The sequence below is a fragment of the Pleurodeles waltl genome, chromosome 8 (assembly GCF_031143425.1).
Source record: "Pleurodeles waltl isolate 20211129_DDA chromosome 8, aPleWal1.hap1.20221129, whole genome shotgun sequence".
Taxonomy (NCBI): Eukaryota; Metazoa; Chordata; class Amphibia; order Caudata; family Salamandridae; genus Pleurodeles; species Pleurodeles waltl.
In genome coordinates this window covers 1193408856-1193429852 of record NC_090447.1, presented here as the reverse complement: position 1 = coordinate 1193429852, position 20997 = coordinate 1193408856, and the positions used below count along the sequence as shown (strand labels likewise).

Here is a 20997-nt window from a genome sequence, read left to right as displayed (position 1 = left end):
TAGACTGTATTCCTTCCATCCCCACCTTACCACATTGTGATGTAGTGTTTATTCTTTATTTGTATGCATTTATTGAGCTCTCGTTGTCAGAAGAGACCACAAAATAATAGACATGTATTAACCTGTACAAAGAACCATGTATTTAGTATTGGCCCATTAGTAGCTCATAGATTAGAATTAATCTCTGCATCCTTCTCAGTTCTCGGGTAGCCTCATGTTCCCTCAGTTGTACCGGGCATTGGGTTATTAGTATTGATCACATTTGTCCCCTCATTCTAGAGGTGGCTGAGAGCCAAATCTTTAAATCTGAAAAGGATGCATTGCCTGTGACTTGAATGTGTTTGGTAAGTCAAAGTATTTCATTCAAATTTGAAATCCTGATATGAATTCTAAAATTCTGAAAGGGACTGCTCATTAAATATTCCAGTGCATTAATCCATGAATCCAAATAATAAAGATTCTGAATGCCAAGTTCAGGAAATGTATAGGGTGCATAGTTTAAAGTTTTTTTCTATACCTGTGACACTTCTCACTAGATTCAAATGTATGTCCTCTGTGTAGGATACATGTAAACCACTTGACTAAAAATGCTGGTGACGTCATCACCTTGATTTGATTTGAAGGTGACTCGTAGAGTGCAACACGTGCCCAAAGACATCTAGGCGCTATAGTCTCAAAGTTGCAAGTCCATTAGCAGAGTCCGCTCACAAGTACCCTAGAGAGTGAAAAGCCAGGTTGTTAAGGCTTTCCTAATGGGAAGGAGTAATGTAGTACTTGTCAGGTGACTGGACAGCGAGTTCCATAGTCTAGCTGCCGTGACCGAGAACGCTCTGCGCATCCCCATCCCACCTTCTGGAATCTAGACACTGTCACTAAATTAAGGTGAGCAGAGAGGAGGTTTTTCTCAAGCTTATACCTATGAAACATAGCCTTGATTCCTCCCGGCCCAGTTTGGTAGAGGACCTTATGGACTATACAGGCAGCCTTAAACTTAATATGCTTTCCTATAGGGAGCCAGTGGAGGGCCTATAGTCCCTTGGTCACCAACTGATTTTTTGGTATATCCAGGGTAAGCCAGGCCAACAAGTTCTGCGCTAACTGTAGCTTGGCTTGGCCACACTTGTTCATATCCAGATACAGGGTATTACAGCAATCAACTCTAGCCATAGCTAGTGCAAGAGCCACTTGTTTCCAAGCTGAGAGGGGAAGTAGAGGAAACACGATGACACAACACAATTGACGTGAGAATCTCAAGCAAGCTTACAGTCCAACATCACCCCTAGGTTCTTAGCCTTCTCGATCCGCTTGGGAGGAGTACCTAATGACTCGGGACACCAATTTCCAGACAGAGGATTGCAATCCAAAGAGCAGTACCTCCGTCTTCCACCCACTGAGCTTAAGGTAGTTCCTCCCCATCCACCCAGCTACAGCTGTCATACAGTGATTTAAGTTCTTAGCAACAGCTTCTGTATCCTTCGTAATTGACATGATAAGCTGGGTGTCATCGGCATAAGACACCACCTGTAGTCCAAAGGAATGAATAATCTTACCAAGGTAGGAAATTTACAGGTTAAAGAGGGTAGTCCCAATAAGGTGAATGTAGATTGAACACAAATAAAAGTGGGTGACACCCGCCAAGTCCACTGGAGCCGACAGGCATGTATGGTAGAATCACAGTTTTTTTCATCCCAAAATCATCGGAAGAGAACAATTTAGTTATTTCAGATTAACATAACTTACCCTTCTACAAAGATACGTAGCAGCACATCAATGAAAAAGAAAATGGCAATGGCAAACGAAACAGCTGCAATTGCAAATGCTACATTCGGAGGCTTGTCTGTTACCGCTAAATCCACAATCACAAGAACAATGTCCAATATTATAAGAATAACGCCAAACACCCTGTAAGAAAGACAATAAAATAAATACACACTGAAAATGAAGCTGGATTGCTTAAAACCGAACAGTTTAATTTCTAGGGCTGATTTCAACTATAAAGTTAATAAAGTGTCAAGCATCAAATAACAGTTGTAAATTAAATATCAACTTTTTAGCTACTTTTCAATACAGCTTCCTTTATTGCTGTCGTCCACTGTGCCATTCTTTCAATCATTCCTGCAGTACCGTCACCCAAAAATCAGATGTGCGTTCTCCTTTTGACTAGTACAAAGCACACAGTCATGGAAAATAAAGGGAAATGCAGGACTAGGATAAGACCAATTTAGGGCCCAGATTTACTATGGCATTTGCAAAGCCCTAGCTACTGAGAGAGCCAGACTGAGATTCTCATCAATAAATATTGCCTAATTGGAAGGAAGTGCATAGAAGACTAAATGTGTTCATTTTTCTGCATTACACAACTAATCCAATGCACAGGAAGCATCAGAGTCTCTCTGTATAAGTCTTTGTACTGGAAGGGAATGCTCCTGGTACAAATCCTGTGCTAGATATCGCTAATTCACTTCTGCAACATGGTGTGAGGCTACACGCTGCACAAGGCAGCCTTGTTTGGGCACCAACGCAGTGGACTATGCCACTATAAAGCCAATCTTAGTACACATGGCTCTCCACTTAGTTTCCCCCTGAAACAATGCAAAAATCTGAAAAATCAGTTGATAGGCCTCAAAGATTTGGCAATCTCATGATGTGATAATACTATTATTTAAGGGAACAGAGTCACAATTTCAAGTGACAACAATAATCATTCTGTCTTCAGGAACATACAAGCTCATAGGTCTGCAATTCAGAGCATTTTATCGGTTACTTCATTTAGAGTCTCCGTGTACACATTGGCACTGCATTTTACCCACATCACAGCAATTATCAAGTGCTTTACTTTACATATACATCGTATGTGAGCAAGAATTGATGTAGACTGTCCTGGATGCAGTGTTCCTGAGAGGCTGTTACACTTGAATGGAGTCAGTCACATATTATGTGACACGTTTAAACATGCCTGGTCTAACATTTAACTAATTCTGCCTCAGCCCAATAGGCCAAAGGCAATAACTCTATGAAAAATATCTTGATAAACAGAAGTGTCACTGTAAATCATACAGGACTGCGTTTTAATCTAAAATATGTAAATGCCCCAAGAGTAAAATATATTTGCCACATATAAGGAAAGAATACTATCAATTACATTTCCATGGAAATAACCATAAAGTGATTAGCTTTATTACAATTATGACCAAAATACTGCTTTTATTATCATTTTAGTCTAGTATCTGTTAGGTATTTCCAAACAAATGTGCATTAGTTACTTAATACACAAAGTTGTGATGGTTAAATAAGGAAATGAACGTACGTCCCTGCAATACAACTAAATAGCTGTAACTCGAGATTTAATAGCATTATTATGTAGTGAAAATAGAGGTTCTGAAATTAAATATACACTGTGGTATACGACTGGTCATTAAGGATCATACTTAAGTCTCTAGTGTGCCTTCTCAGTAAATAACACACTGTAGTTTTAGTACGTTGACAATATGCATTTCTTAACCATCAAAAAAAACAAAAAGGCACTTAACCTGACATTAATAGACTAATGTTATGGATGATACAAAGGGTGCATCTTTGCCTTTAAACATCAACATGCGTGAACCTGATTAATTCCTGTGCCATGGCCTTGTTTGGATGGCTAAAGAACTTAAACAATAGAGAAGTTGGGTGGTACTAAGAAAGGGTCAAGAGGTTAAGTTGTATGTGGGTATGGTAGCCATGTGACCGCTTCGTCAAAGGGAAACTGCAGGTGATGCCTGAGGAAAAGAAAGGAACATTAAAGGAGATGCTATAATGTGTGAAGAACTCACTAAGATTGAACTCTTACTGGTCACTGATTTTTTTGGGCTTGGGCTTTTATAGTGTTTAGACTTGTCAGAATCAAATACTGCCTCAGGAACACACGCCGAAAAAGAAGAGGATATATATTATTTTTTTAGTTGCAGCAAAAATCAATGAAATGTGACCTGACCAAAAGCAATATATGAATCTTTAAATTTATGAGAACATTTTGAACTCCCATCAGTGTTGCTTCAGAGACAAGTCAGTGTCCAATTCTATGAAACTGTCAAGTGTTGGGAATCTCTGAATAATGTTGAAAAACATGAGCAATGAAAATGACACAAAGATAGTATTAGTTGTGTTGTGTAGCTGTTCCTCTCATTGTAGGGGTTTCTCTACAATTAATGGAGCAGATGAGCGGGGAACTCCACTCCCTATGGAGAAAACCATTGCTTTAAAATTTTGTAGGAATACTTCAAAGACTTTATTAGGGAGGAGAGGGGGTTGCGTGTGAATGTGTGCAAGATGCCTACTCTGAAGAACAGTCGGTGCGATGGTAACTTCGTATCTCCAGCATTGAATGTTTTAAAAATTCACATACTTGAATTAAGATAGAAAGCAGTACCCGGAATTACTTGGAAGATGGGAACTAAGACTCACCCACCTTGAACAGGTCTCTGAGCATGTTTTATTTGACTCCAAATTATCTTCTCGACCCATATATAAAAACAGTTAATGGAAGGAAAATGTATGAATATCACCCTCCGTAAACGGATATCATTAATAGCTGTAATTTAGTTTCCCATGAAACAAAGATTTGAATATAGGCTTAAAGGGATATTACGTTAACTTTGACAAAATTGTTTTAGGTCCCAATGTGATGTCAAGTTTCAACATCAGCGGAAATGTTCTAAACAGGCCATGCAAGAAGTGATTGATGATGCAATGATAAGATAATGAATAAGCCTTTGGTTTGCCTCTAAAACATGAAATCATAGCTAAGCAAACTCCAATAGATATAGATGTTGAAGTCCACTCATGAACCATTCAATAAGCTTAGGAGCTGCTGATGAGGGAAGTATTTTTCTTCACAATAGCAGCAGCATGCTTTTCTTCTTCAGATGACGGGTTTTGTTGCTGGAATTTTGTCAGCTAATCCATCAGGCCCTGCGAGAGTCCAAAGTACTGAACAATCCTTGCGGCAGTATTGCACGGTAAGTCTAGATCACAGGGTAATGACACTGCTTTACATCCCACTGAAGGTCAAGCAAGCATGTATTATAAATTAATATTATTTGGCTACAAGTTAGTTAATAGTTATAAATTAGATGCAGAGTTGAATCTTGAATTTGTGGGACCCTAGGCGGACTGTGATGCGAGGCCACTAGTTTCAGCAAATGGAACCATATTTTTTTAAATGCCTTGCAGTGTTCAAAACAACAATCAAATTTGCACATCACTGTGTGACATCTGTAGCTGTTCAACCAAAGTCATCAATCATATGAATATAATCATGTGAAGGGGCACTCAAAACTCCCAAACATTGTAAAGATAACGGAAAATTCAACACGCATGTCCTTTTCTTAAATATATTTGGTAGTTATTTCAAGAAGATTTCAGAGTACAGACTGGACAAGCAACGCTGAACACAATTTAACATTGCTTAAATACCACTTTACATGATAATAATGAGAATAGCTGGCAAATGAAACATTTTTAAGCACATTGGACCAGTGACAATTTTAAAAACTTAAGAGGAGCACAGGATTACTCTATAGGGGGATATGGGTTCACCTCAAGACCTTTTTCTGCACAGTCACAACTTAATTGGATTTGAGTAACACTTTAATGGATGTTTTTTGGGGTAGTGTGCAAGTATTTTCTGGGAAAACGGCAGAAGATGGATTGTCAATGTCCATTCCAGAGCTCCAGAACAGAATTACTCTAAAAAAGTAATGCAATAGAAAATCCAAGAATACGGAGACAAGACAGAGTAGAGTGTAGCGACCCTCCATCTCATTGATGGAGCAATGTAGGAGGAGGGTTGTATTCTAACCTATTATTGTTGTATTCTAACACTGTACTGAGATTCCCAGCATGACAACAGGTTATCATTTTAGGAGGTGAAGGTATAAAACATCTAATGGTAGAGGACTACTTCACTTCCTATGCGCAAGGCACAGGTATACCACTTGAAATTTATTGGATAATTAACACCTTGTCCATCTCCCACAAGGTGATCACTCAAAATGTACTGCTTTACTAAAAATCATACTCCAGAACTGCATCAACCTCAAGAGTCTGGCACAGGAGCACAGGATGTAACGTCGCCCAGTGTTTACATATAGCACACCACATCCCTTAATCTGTTATGTTATCAAGATAATTATTAGCATTTGCTGTGTTTATCATAGTTTGCTGGCAGATCTAGAAAAACCAGTTGTGGTTTAACCTGTGCTTGAAAAGGAAAATGATGGTGGTGTAAGTAGACATGACAAGCTACTTAGATATTTTCTGCACCTTCTGCTTCTGTAAAGATTTTCTGAGGGTCAACTAAAGGTTTCTGAATTTTCTGTGGTACTGTTTATAATTTGTGCCAGGCTACTCTAATTCACAGTTAATGGCCATTTTTATTTTGTGGCTTTCTAGAGTGCAAGCTACGGTCTATCAGACATCAGAGCACTGTATAAAGTGAAGACAATCTTGTAAACAAAGATCTGGTTTGGGAGTTATTCAATTTCAAGGTGCATAGAAGAACGTGGATTTATGGCTGGTTCTTTGGTTAAAATATCTACTGGGATTTTATTGTGGGCTTTTCCATCTATATGAGAAGATGGGCACTTTCTGCTGAAACTTTGTGCTGCTCCCTTAGCTTCCCTTTACCAAGGCTACATTGCTTAGCTATGAGCCACGTCTTTGAAAATAAGTGGGTCTGACTGAGGAGATATGATACAAGGCGCTTTTCAAAGGCTTTAACCTGCTCTATTTTCTAATGAGCTGTCAAAATCATTCATCCTACCCCGGACCTCAAGTAGTACATAATAGTTTTTTCTATGGACTGTCATAACCTGGCTCAAATCATTGTCATGGCTTGGGCTTCAGCTATGCTCCCAATAGAGGATATTACAGAGGCAGAGGGTAATTACCAGCATGGCAGTGGTCTTGCTTCAGCACAAACCTCTTGGATTGCAGAACCACTGGTTTCTGGTAAAAGAGCGAATGATGACAAAATTATTTAGGAGCTGATATGGCTCCCTATATACTTTGCTTCGGGACAATGGCCACCACGAATGGCGGTGAATATCAAACATTTTGAAGCAGTTCTGGTACAAACCCTAGCCCATCATCAAAGCCTATGACAACCCTGCAGATGGAGATCCTATTATAGGCAGACAATTTCTTTTAACACTTGCAATCCCTTTTACCATTAACCAACCATGGTACATGCACTTTGAAGAATCACGAGCCTTATCACAAATAGTAATTATCTGTAGCTGCCTGGATATAAGTACTCTTCATTTTCATTTGCACCAAATACTTCTGCACTGCCAATCTTTCTACCTTTACTTGCCCTTCTATTTTCAGTTCTTTACTCAAGTGGATTGTCTGGCTCATTATCGAAGACATATATGGTACTGACACAGCAAATAGCAGTTGCAATAGACCCCGGACGTATCTTGAAAGTGAGCTATGTACTTTAGTGCTGATACACCAGAGCCCTTCAGTGGCATGGTGAGACAAGGAATCAGTACAACATACTACATGACATACAGAGAGGCCACCTACTGCGTAGTCCCTTTACTGCAATAATTTTTGGGACATATATTCTCAACTTGAACTGCCAAGCTGCCACTGCTCCTCCATGCTGTGACAAATTGGAAATACTTTCACTCACTACAATGCAGCCTGACATCATCATCATTAAACAGGTACTTGAGAAGGTGAGATCTCACAATCTAAAATGGCCCTCCATTGATCCCCCTTTGAGCTACCATTCTGTGTGTGCATCTGGCAGAGAGCTTTAGCGGTACTAATGACCTGCTACTTTAGCACTGTCTTCTGTCAGGCATGCTTTCCAACAAAATCTGTGACCATTAAGGGCTCAACTATTTTTCACAACAATGTTTCCATGATGTACAAGGCCCAAACTGCAATTCAGTAACTTGCTACCGAATCGCAATTTGAGTTTTGCGATTTGGTATCAGGAGGGGGCATGTTCAGGGCGTCCCTTCCTAATACTGAATCTAAATGGTATGTATGATTGTTTTGTGACCGTGAATGCGGTCGCAAAACAATCGCAGCTAGCATCAATTTCAAAATGGTGCTAACCTATTCGCAAAGGGGAAGGGGTCCCCAAGGGTCCCCTTCCCCTTTGTGAACTCATGCGAAAACTTTTGTGAAGAGCAGGCAGTGGTCCCAGGGACCACTGCCTACTCTTCAAAAATGAAACTGAAATGTTTAATTTTCCTTTTTTTTTTTTTAAACGCAGCCAGTTTTCTGTTAAGGAAAACAGGCTGCATTTAAAAAAAAAATGATTGCTATATTTAAAAGCAATCACATACATGATGGTCTGCTGACACCAGCAGGCCCCCATCCCTGTAATTTTTGCGATTCCCGGTGGGTCGCAAATTGCGACCTACCACATTAATATTAAAGAGGCAGGTCTATTTGCGACCCACTGGGAATCGCAAAAGAAACTCAATGGAGTTTCTTACATTTGGATTTGCGATTCCCTAATTGCAAACAGCATGGAATCACAATTAGGAAATCGCAAATCCAAGTATTTGTACATGTGGCCCTTAGTGCCTTTTGTGACTGCAGTTTGTTTCATTCTTACAGATGATCAAGAAAATCTGATTATCCCTCTGAGACTGTGCATAATACTTGAGCTGGCCAAACCTGTGTAATCAGCAGTGTCTTTCCTGTTTTCCCTGTGTGATATTTGCTTTCCATGCATGATGACTGTGAATACTGTTAATTTAGTAATTTGGTCTGATCAAAATTTTTGTTGATTCCAGCTTTTCATGGTTACACCCTATACGTTTATACACACAGTATTTCAAGAAACTCAAGTCGATCAGTTTGTTGTTCAGCATGGCCGCCAGACTGGTCTGTTTTTATGCCCATGTTTTTGGTCAGAGCTTCAGAGTGCTCCATATATAGATGAACCTTGTGTGCCAGAAGATGGGGCACTGGAGGACATTATGGGGCATTAGTAGGAGAGCCATTTGAATTCCTCAATTGTTGTCATGTTTTACCTGTAAGAAATCTTGCTACAATAACATGACTAAGACAAACAGAAACTGAAAATCAAAAAGAGCAATCTATATATATTTCCCCGTTGATAAAGAAGCCATTTTTTTTTATTAAAAAGTGTACATTTCACTACTTACCGAAATCCAAATGACATCACAAAAGGGGTTATGGCATTCTTAATTTTGCTGCGCAAAACAAAACAGGATAATTACTAAATTTTTCATGTACACATATATTACAAATTAAATTATATTAATGCATTTAATTGAAGATACGTTTCTACATAACGGAAAACGTATTCTCAAAGCTGATTAATTCAGTCTAGTGTGGTCTATACCGCATATGCTTTATGGTATGCTAAAAACACCAGCACATCCTCCCATGAAACAGGGACCTTCAACAGTTCCTTCTTTAGGAATAAAGGCCATCAGTGTGATGCTCTCAACCCGAGGCAAAGGGGTAGGCCTAGGAAAGACACTAAATTCTAAGAGTGAGGGAGTCAGCATAGCAGTTACTGTATCCCTCTACTATGTCTTTGGGCTCTCTTTTTCACAAACACTAAAAAGTATGCATAGACAGAGAAATATAAAAAGGTGGATAAAGGATCAGCAGGGACTTCAACTGTAAAGGTGTTTGACACTGAATCTGCACATATGCAGAGTTGCCTCTGATGTGAGGTTTTCCTCATTCAATGAAAAAACTCTCAACAGGAGAGCATAGCAATGAGAGATGCTCCATCAGCCAACAGTGCTCTTCAATATGGGCGTGCCTGCATCTTGGTGATCATGAGTGATGGTGATATTTTTCAGTGGAATGCTGTTCACCTTTTCTGGCCATGACATTTGATTGAATGCCTGACATCAATGGTATGCAACATGCCGTCAGCCAAAGAGGAAAAGGGGCATGGAAAGAAAACTGGGAGACAATTCTAAATGTAGATGAAAATCTGTAATTTCTGACAAAGAGGTTTGGAACCTTGTTCCCGTAGAAAGCAGTGTGTGACACTCAAAGGCACATAGACCTTGGGCCCTATTAAAGCACCTTGCAAAAGTAATGACAGTGAGAAGTGTTGTGTTTCATGAAGCAGTTCCATAAAACAGAATACCATCAGCTAATAGGGCTAATGCATGAGACAATAAAGGATAACATGGGGGTCCCATTTAATGGTAGTCCTTATGACGGGGAGAGAGATGCAACAGATGAATCAGATGGTATTTGATGACCTCATTAGAAACAGAACAGAAATTGCCCATGTTTTTCTAGAACCAATGACAGTCACATCAGGAACTATTATTAGGGAATAACTGGCAAGATAGTCCACTGAGGACAGCTCACGGACACCTTCCTAGTGAGGACCGGTGTCCTCCAGGGTTGTTTGCTCTCACCTTTTCTCTTCCAGCTGGTCATAGACTGGATCCTGAAGACATTTGCAGCAAGGACAAGAAATTGGATCCAGTGAACACCTTGGACACGGCTAAACGACCTGTACTTTGCAGACCTGGCCCTACTGTCTCATATCCATCAGCAGATGCAAGAGAAGATCGACAATGTGGCACCCACATCAACACAACTTGACCTTAACATTCACAGGGGAAAACCAAGATTCTGAAGGCTAAAAGGCCCAACGCAGCTGCAACACTTTTTCAGGTGACGCACAATAGGAGGTTGAGGCCTTCACCTTCCTGGGCAGTGTCATAGACAAGCAGGGCAGCACAGGAGCTGATGCCAAGGCAAGAATTCCCCAAACAAGGGCTACTTTTATTCAGCTAAAGGAGATCTCCAAGGACCTAACGTGGCAAACTAAGACGAGCCTTTTGAACAACAACATAATATTGGTCCTTCTGTATGGAGGAGAAACTTGGAGGATAACAGTGACCAGCACCAACACAGTCCAAACCGTCACCAACACCTGTTTCAGGAAAATCCTACAAATCCACTGGCCAAACACAATCAGCAACAATGACCTATGGCAGAAGACTTCCCAACCCCCTGTCCATACGTCACACCCTCTGCAAGCCCACGTCAAATACCACCAGGCAAGCCCTGACCTGGAAACCTCAAGGGAAAAGGAAATGAGGACCAAGAAACACCTGGAGCCAAAGCCTTGAGGCAGACCACAAGGAGATGTGGCTACACCTAGAGTCAAATTGAAAGAAAAGACTAAGGCAGAGATGGCTGGAGAGTCTTGGTTGACCGTCTATACCCCATTAGGAGTAGTAGGCATAAGTATGTAACGACAGATAAGCAAAAATGCATCACAATTGTTTGTTCCCTTATTTTTCATTGCACTCCTCCCAGCTGCTATTTGTAACCCAGACTTTGATCTTCTTCTGGATTCTTTGCCTGGATTTATAGCTTTGCTCGTTTCTCCTTCCTGATGTCAGGAGCAGTTTGGTGCCTTAATAATTTTGCAACTTCTAATCTTAACCATCAATCAAGACCTATACATTTGGCAAAATGTTTTGTACACTTTTATGGGTTTTCTTCCACACTGCAACCTTAAGGAAACATAGGTCACTTTTTGCATATACTATTCTGTGCAAGGCAGCAATATGGCCACTGGGAGGAGTTGCTCTTTTGTCAAACAGTACAGAAGGGAACACATCAGACCTCTCAGTGAACAGTTCTTGACAAGAAGAAGGGCTTGAGGCTGAATGTTGAGGGAGAGTTGAGCATTGACTTCTCTAGGCAAGGAAAACTGAGCAAAGTTAGTAGTGATTATTTTTGGTTCTTGTCTATGAAGATGTTAGGGTCAAAATAACAGTGCTTGAGAAGGCAGTGAATTATGAAATGCATTATGAATTTGCCTTTTAGAGCAGGTTTTTATTCTACACACAGCATTTTTTCAAAAAGAATAATAGTTTGCAGTGTGTCAACAAAATCTCTCACGTGGTGCTCCTAAATCTACAGGCTACTTGAAAGCAAGAAAGGATGCACAAGGGTGTTCAAAGCCTTAACACAGACAATGAGAGGGGCCGTCAGGACATATCTGAGTAATTGTCAGGGTGAAGTCAGGAGAGGACTGCTTAAAAATATCTGGAGGCAATACAAAAATATCAGTCATCAAATTCATTATGATTTAGGTGTGGGGATTCTTTTAGGCTGCAATCTCAGATTCCAGATCGTATCCTCTGGCCTAAACATGGGGATTGTGAGTTTTTCCCCAGAATAGGGAAGTAAAGATGGAGTTGAGAATGTTGGATTTAAACCTGTGCTTCTCCCCCTTGGAGCTAGGAGTAGGAAGTAAATGGACGTGGGTCTGGGATGGGAAGAGGACAGAGCGATGGAATGGAGTGCTTCCGTAGCACCACATACATCTCCAGATCCAGTGAACCCCAGCCAGGATTAACCATGTCCTGAGTTTGTGCACACGGTAATGCTAGGCCCAAGGACATCATGCTGGTTAGAAAAGCCCAGAGTGGCATATCCTCTGAGGATTCTACTCCCGGCCACTTGTAATGAGTGCCTAAATGTCTTGGCATGATAATAATTTCAGTTACTTTTCTGTAGTCCTTCCTTTTGATCTGCTGAGTGTTCTTAACTTTTGGTTAGGCATCTAACATATACAATTTGGATTCTAATCTAAGATGCTTCGCCATGCATGTCACTTACTTGTACCAAGTGGGTGGATGGTTAACTTCTGGTGTCCCATCATCAATCTGTACTTTCTCTTCCACTCTCATGGACTCCCTTTGGAAAAAACAAAACAACCCTTTATGATATTTGAGTGTTGACAAAAATACAAAGGTATCCCTCTCCTCCTGTACAGATGCCAATGACATGAAGTCTTGAGCTGTTTTTGTATTCATGTAATTGGAAAAAAAAGCAATTGTGTATCTGACATCTTTGTTTTAGCAGTATACTAGAGGTGACAATTACTGTAAAACAGAATTTCGCATAACTATGGGACAAAATATTAGTTAATGAGAACATACAAGAAATTGGATCTTACCATAGGGTTAAACCAGAATGCAGCACAGATTTAGTGACACAAGAAGCTTAACTCGCCATAAAACTTCACAACTTAATTCATCGCCCTTGCAAGAATTTACTGGCAAAATTATAACCTTGCACCAACGTATGTAGAATATATGTTGTAATACTCTCTAGCCTGGGTCCATGAAAAGACATTCAGGATTAAGGAGCTCGTCAGTTTAATCAATTGCACTCTTTTAATCACCACCATCAATCACCATTGGCTAGGGCATAGTCAGGTGACATGTATTCCCGAGTTTTATAGACATACCTATTTCTTCGTTTACACTCTTTCACATCTCCATTTTTTGTTTACAGTGTGGGAAAAAATGGTGATTGGCAGAGATGACCCCATGTCAACATACTAAATGCCTCAAATCTGTTAAATATTATTTCAACTCAACCTTAAATTGCCCAAAAAACAATATGTCACATGTTATTAATTGCCCTCAGTCCGACATACCAATTTCCACAGATTACTTAATATTTTCTTTTAAATATTGGCTTTTCAGTTAATTAAAAAAGTTATTCATTCAGTTTAATCACTTGAGCTGTGCATGGTTCAACACTAGCCAGGCGTCGTCGAGCAGAGTCCTACATTCTAGGAAAAGCACTCACTTGAAAATGGGCTATTCAGATTCTGCCAATCCTACCAAGTATGAGAATATTATCTGCCTTTACTAATACACAAGAAAAGATTTTCACTAATCAACTGTCAAAATTTCTGGAATATTCATATATCTTCAACCCAAGACGGCTGGGCTTTTGACCAAGACAGTCCACTGAGATCACTCTGCTCCTGGCCATTGATGAGCTTTCTCCCATTTAAAGCGAAGATGGTTCTCAATCTCCTTGTTTCCTTCATTGCCATAGACTATGCTGAGCCAGGGCTTGGAGGAGATGTGGAGTCATAACACAGTATTACTATCCTTGATTGAGTCATCTATAGTGGGACACTTTTCTTCCTCTTGTACTCGCACAGCTCGTTATCACCAATTCTATTCAATATGCATTTATATATGTTTGCCTTCTGTGAGACCTACTTAGGGTACTTGGATGCACAGCATTAATTTATTATGGTGACACGAGGATTATTAATAATCCATTAGATAGGCAACCCCCGATGTCACAATGTGGTTGAGGGATTGTTTGGCAGCCAGTGGATCAGAAGCGATTACCTTGAACTCACAGCAGATAAAAAAGAGCTATTCACTGTGGACAGTAGCATTTGTCAGCAGAACGGCCCTCTCTGGCCCACATGCATGTGCAATCTTGCCAAACAGGCTCAGAAAGTAAAATCCTTGCGGGTGGTTGTAGGAAGCTGGCTCTGTATTTACTATATCAAAATGAGATATTGGCCCTCATTACAACCCTGGCGGTCTGTGATAAAGTGGCAGTAATACCGCCAACAGGCTGGCGGTAAAAAAAAAAAATTGAATTATGACCACAGCGGAACCACCCACACAGACAGCCACTTTAACACACTGAACGCCACGGCGGTAGCAACAAGCACCGCAGGGGTACCCGCCAACAGCCAGACGGAAGACAATGTTCTGCCCACAGTAATATGACCCACCTCTCCGCCGCCTTTTCCGGGGCAGTACCAACGACATCAAAAGTGCGGCGGAAAAAGTACACAGAAGGCAAAGGACTCACCTCTGGAGACTCAAGGAAGAACGACACCATGGAGCCCGAGTTGCACATCTTCCCCATGCTGCTATACCTCTTCATGCATTACGAACATCAATGCCGGCAAAGACGACCAGAGTGAGTACTGCCGCCTAGCACACAAGTGAGGGGGGAGGAAAAAGAGAGTGACACATGCAACACGCAACACCCCCACCCCCAATGCCATGCATACAACCAGATGCACAAACATTACATATTCCCCCCCGTACCTCTCAGGAATAATGCAAGAACAAAAATAATTGATTAAAGTGAGTGTAATAAGATAAATAAGTAGAAATACGTGCTTCAAAATCAAAACAGTATATACATATATACAAATGGAGGGACACTGCCCAGTCCTCAATGTCCGTGGGCCACAGGGCCACATCACATAGGCCAAGGCCCCACCTCACTCCTGCAACAACACAGAGAGAACACTGCAGGGGCATCAGGTCGAAAATACACAGGCACCTCAGGGGGATGGGGAGTGGGGGGCACCTCAGCTGGAAGATGGTACAATACCACTGGTCCTGGAGGGGGCTACATGCCCTGTGCGATGTCCTGGGAAGTACAAGGCCACAGTCTCTGAAGTTGGTGGTTTGCCTCACTGCTTGGTCCTGGGGAGTGCTGGTCACAGCAGCACTAGCAGTGTAGGTCCTCTCCTGTTGAAGGTCAGGTAGCAAGTGAGTGAACAGACAGAAAATGGTGGTGACGTCCACGGCGGTGCGCACCATCACCGCCAGCGTACATCACCATTGTCCACTGCAACCCATAGGGCCCAATGTGAACCAATGAGGAGTTGCACAGCGGTACTCGACCGCCTCCCGCAACGGCGCACAACGTCAGCGGCATTAGCTAATTTCCACATGTCCATCCACACAGGACAGGCGGACGCCATTTCAAGGGGGGGAGCAGGCCATCCCATCTAACTGTGTCACAGTACACCTAGGCGCCATTTGGGACTATCCAACAATATACTGTTACAGTCACACCATGCAATGCAGTGTAGTGTTTGGACCTTAGTAATACTGACCAGCTGCTCACCGTTTTGCCCCCTAGATTACAACCGCTGCAGATGAATAGGAGATGGAGACATCCCCCTTATGTACAGACCCCTGGTGGACTTGGCAACAATGGAGGAGAGGCACATTATCATCACCTATAGACTGGACAGGGCCACAATCACAGAGCTGTGTGTCCAAATGGAGCCAGACCGGATATCTGCTCCGTCACCCCACTGGGATCCCCCCTCTTGTGCAGTCCTATCTGGGCTCCATTTCTTGGCAACTGGCTCCTTCCAAGTGACAGTGGGCTTGGCAGCAGGAATGTCTCAGCCAATGTTCTCAATAGTGCTGACCAGAGTGTTGGCCCCCTGATTTAACACATGAGCAGCTACATTGTTTTCCCCCAGTTGGAGGACTTGGCCACAGTGAAAGCTGACTTCTATGCAATGGGACATTTCCCCAACATAATTGTGGCTATTGATGGTACACATATTGCATTTGTCCCCCCCTGGAGAAATGAACAGGTGTTCAGAAATTGAAAGAGCTTTCACTCGATGAATGTGTAGATAGTGTGCCTGGCGGACCAGTACATCTCCCATGTCAGTGCTAAGTATCCTGGGTCTGTGCATGATGCCTATATCCTGAGGAATTGCAGCATCCCATATGTGATGGCTCAACTCTGGAGCCACCGGGTGTGGCTAATAGGTGAGCCCATGGTTCAATACCCAGTTGGTGTTGGTGTATGGGTATGGTGTTGGCCATAAGGGTTAGTGTTTGGCTAACAGGCATCCCTCAATATTTGCAGGTGACTCTGGTTACCCCAACCTCTCATGGCTACTGACCCCTGTGAGGAATCCTAGGACAAGGGCAGAGGAATGTTACAATGAGGCACATGGGCGAACAAGAAGAATCATATAAAGGACATTCGGCCTCCTGAAGGCCAGGTTTCGTTGCCTCCATCTAACAGGTGGATCCCTGTACTCCTCACCCAAGAAGGTGCGCCAGATAATCGTGGCATGCTGCATGTTTCATAACCTTGCCTTACGTCACCAGGTGCCTTTTCTGCAGGAGGATGAGGCTGGAGATGGGCGTGTGGTAGCAGTGGACCCTGTAAACAGTGAAGATGAGGAGGCAGAGGATGAGGACAACAGAACAACTATTATACTACAGTACTTCCAGTGACACACAGGTAAGACTCTGTAACTTCACTTTGCATTGACAGTTTTGTATTTGACAGTGTACATGGCAGGCAGATTATCCCACTTCTATGGCCACTTACTGTACCCTTTGGCATCTCTATTTTCAGATATCTGTGCCTCACTCTGGCACCTGGTGTGTTGGCTGCAGCCAACTACAGGTCATTCCTATGTATACATTACTGTACAGTTTTATTGCAGTGTTTAAACCTTGTTAAACAAATACATAGTTAAATCATTTGACATACTCCATACTTGTATTTTTTCGAAGGGTGTTTATTTAAGTGCTAATAAGTAGAGGGGGATGTGCAATGGGCTGGGGTGATGGTGGAGGAAAGTCCAGGATAGAGTCCAGTCTATTTGTATCACAGGTGCATTGTCCAAGGGGGCATAGGAAGGGGAGCAATGGTAGTTCAAGGAGGACAGGGTGACAGAGTGGGACATAAGAGTGACAATCATGAGAGTCCTATTTCCTGGCGGTGGTCTTGGCAATAGTCTCTGGCTTCTGCCCGGATCGCAGGGATTGTTTGCGGGGTGGTCCTCCTTCTGCAGGGGGAGGGGTGCTGGTGGCCTGTTGTTCCTGTGGCGGGGCCCCATGTCCTCTAGCGGCAGCGGAGGTGGAGGGCTGTTCATTGGTGTGGCCAGTGTCAGGGGCCTAGTGGTGTGCCACTGCCTCCCTCATGGTGTAGCCATGTCTGCCAGCACCTCTGCAATGGTGACCAGGGTGGTATTGATGTCCTTCAGGTCCTCCCTGATCCTCAGGTACTGTCCCTCCTGCAGCCGCTGGGTCTCTTGCAACTTGTCCAGTATATGGCCCATCGTCTCCTGGGAATGGTGGTATGCTCCCAGGATGTTGGTGAGTGCCTCCTGGAGAGTTGGTTCCCTGGGCCTGTCCTCCCCCTGTCGCACAGCAGTCCTCCCAGCTTCCCTGTTGTCCTGTGTCTCTGTCCCCTGAACCGTGTGCCCACTGCCACGGACCCCAGGCCCCTGGTCGTCCTGTGTTTGCAGGGTTGCCTGGGGTCCCTGTAGTGGTGGACACATTGCTGATTGACGTGTCCTGGGGATAGAGGTATGTGCCCACTGGGTGGGTGCTGTGCTGGTGTTTCCTGAGGGGGAAGGCTCTGTGGTGGTATGGGGCTGTGCCTGGGTAACTCACTGTCCAGAGATCCCTGATGGGCCAGGTTGGTCATCCAGATCCCGGTGTCCAGAGCTGCTGTCATCACTTTGGGCCTCTTCTATGGGGGGGGACTGGATGTTGCTGTCACCTCCTCTCCAGTGACGTTGGGTGGGGGACCTGTGGGGATGTAAATGCAGTGTTATTGTTTCTGCGTGTGACATCTTGTGCATGGGTGTGTTGCCCTGTATGGTTGTGATCGCCCTGTCAGCTTTGCCTTGTGTGAATAGTCATTTTGTGGACTAGGTGATTCCCTCTAATGTGCATGCTTTAGTGATGGGTGTCCATGCAGGGCTGGGAGTGATGTCCATCTTTTGGTGGTGTTTGCAGGGCTTGGTTTTGGGATGGGTGGGTTGTGATGGTGGGGTGTATGTGAGGTGGTAGGGTGATGGGGGTGAGGGTGGGGGTGAGTGTAGGGGTGGGGGTATGTGATGACATGCAGGTAGGGGGTGAAAGTAGTAAAGAGATGACTTACCAGAGTCCAGTCCTCCTACTACTCCTGCCAGGCCCTCAGGATGCAGTATTGCCAATCCTTGCTCCTCCCATGTTGTTAGTTGTGGGGGAGGATGTGGGGGTCCACCACCAGTCCTCTGTACAGCTATCTGGTGTCTTGCTACAACGGAACATACCTTCCCCCCGTAGGTTGTTCCACCTCTTCCTGATGTCATCCCTTGTTCTGGGGTGCTGTCCCACGGCGTTGACCCTGTCCACGATTCTCCGCCATAGCTCATCTTCCTAGCAATGGATGTCTGCTGCACCTGTGATCCGAATAGCTGTGGCTCTATCCAGATGATTTCGTCCACCATGACCCTTAGCTTCTCCTCAGAGAACCTGGGGTGTATTTGTAGTGCCATGGGTGTAGTGTGTGTGGTGTGTGTGAAGGTGTGTGGGGTAATGTGTTGGGGTGTGTGCTGTAAGGTACGTGGATGGTGTATGGGTGATGGTGGTTTGTGGCTCTGGTTCTGTGGGTGCTCTTGGTCTCACTCTCTCTCTGTTGTCAATTTTTTTGAGTTGTAAAAGGTTGTGGGTAGTGTGTGTGTGTGGGTGTGTGTTTTATTGTGGTGTAGGTGTGGTGTGTGTATGTGTCAGGTGTGTGTAGTTTGAATTGTCCTTTGTAGTGTTGTTTTGTATGCGTGTGTGTGTATTTTGAGCGCGCCGGTATGTACAGCCAATGGTTTACCGCGGTTGAATGTCTGCTGCGGTGATTCGTGGGTCATAATGCTGTCAGCGCAGTTCTGTTGGCGTAACGGTGTGGGTTTTGGTACCACCAGTTTATCACTGACCTTTGGGCTAGCGGACTTGTGTGTGTGTCTGTATAGTGACGGATTGCTCATAATATGGTGTAAAGAAATGGCTCCCTGTTGCAGTTACCCCCCACTTTTTGCCTGATACTGATGCTGACTTGACTGAGAAGTGTGCTGGGACCCTGCTAACCAGGCCCCAGCACCAGTGTTCTTTCACCTAAAATGTACCATTGTATCCACAATTGGCAGACCCTGGCATCCAGATAAGTCCCTTGTAACTGGTACTTCTAGTACCAAGGGCCCTGATGCCAAGGAAGGTCTCTAAGGGCTGCAGCATGTCTTATGCCACCCTGGAGACCTCTCACTCAGCACAGACACACTGCTTACCAGCTTGTGTGTGCTAGTGAGAACAAAACGAGTAAGTCGACATGGCACTCCCCTCAGGGTGCCATGCCAGCCTCTCACTGCCTATGCAAGTATAGGTTAGTCACCCCTCTAGCAGGCCTTACAGCCCTAAGGCAGGGTGCACTATACCATAGGTGAGGGTACCAGTGCATGAGCAGGGTACCCCTACAGTGTCTAAACAAAACCTTAGACATTGTAAGTGCAGGGTAGCCATAAGAGTATATGGTCTGGGAGTTTGTCAAACACGAACTCCACAGCACCATAATGGCTACACTGAAAACTGGGAAGTTTGGTATCAAACTTCTCAGCACAATAAATGCACACTGATGCCAGTGTACATTTTATTGCAAAATACACCCCAGAGGGCACCTTAGAGGTGCCCCCTGAAACTTAACCGACTATCTGTGTAGGCTGACTAGTTCCAGCAGCCTGCCACACTAGAGACATGTTGCTGGCCCCATGGGGAGAGTGCCTTTGTCACTCTGAGGCCAGTAACAAAGCCTGCACTGGGTGGAGATGCTAACACCTCCCCCAGGCAGGAGCTGTAACACCTGGCGGTGAGCCTCCAAGGCTCACCCCTTTGTCACAGCACCGCAGGACACTCCAGCTAGTGGAGTTGCCCGCCCCCTCCGGCCCCGGCCCCCACTTTTGGCGGCAAGGCCGGAGAAAATAATGAGAATAACAAGGAGGAGTCACTGGCCAGTCAGGACAGCCCCTAAGGTGTCCTGAGCTGAGGTGACTCTAACTTTTAGAAATCCTCCATCTTGCAGATGGAGGATTCCCCCAATAGGGTTAGGATTGTGACCCCCTCCCCTTGGGAGGAGGCACAAAGAGGGTGTACCCACCCTCAGGGCTAGTAGCCATTGGCTACTAACCCCCCAGACCTAAACACGCCCTTAAATTTAGTATTTAAGGGCTACCCTGAACCCTAGAAAATTAGATTCCTGCAACAACAAGAAGAAGGACTGCCCAGCTGAAAACCCCTGCAGAGGAAGACCAGAAGACAACAACTGCCTTGGCTCCAGAAACTCACCGGCCTGTCTCCTGCCTTCCAAAGAACTCTGCTCCAGCGACGCCTTCCAAAGGGACCAGCGACCTCTGAATCCTCTGAGGACTGCCCTGCTTCGACGACGACAAGAAACTCCCGAGGACAGCGGACCTGCTCCAAAAAGACTGCAACTTTGTTTCAAGAAGCAGCTTTAAAGAACCCTGCAACTCCCCGCAAGAAGCGTGAGACTTGCAACACTGCACCCGGCGACCCCGACTCGGCTGGTGGAGAACCAACACCTCAG

At 43.9% G+C, this 20997-nt stretch overlaps 1 protein-coding gene across 5 annotated transcripts in view; it reads right to left on the bottom strand.

The window, feature by feature from the left end:
• LOC138250516 (phosphatidylinositol 3,4,5-trisphosphate 3-phosphatase TPTE2-like) overlaps positions 1-20997 on the bottom strand; it is a 194749-nt gene that overhangs the window by 138500 nt on the left and 35252 nt on the right. For all 5 annotated transcript variants that reach the window (XM_069205467.1, XM_069205466.1, XM_069205471.1 and 2 more), the window contains exons 3-5: positions 12652-12729; positions 9177-9224; positions 1741-1902 (exon numbers count right to left, since the gene is read on the bottom strand). In XM_069205467.1, the coding sequence (XP_069061568.1) occupies positions 1741-1902; positions 9177-9224; positions 12652-12729 (288 nt within the window). The remainder of the gene's footprint in view (positions 1-1740; positions 1903-9176; positions 9225-12651; positions 12730-20997) is intronic.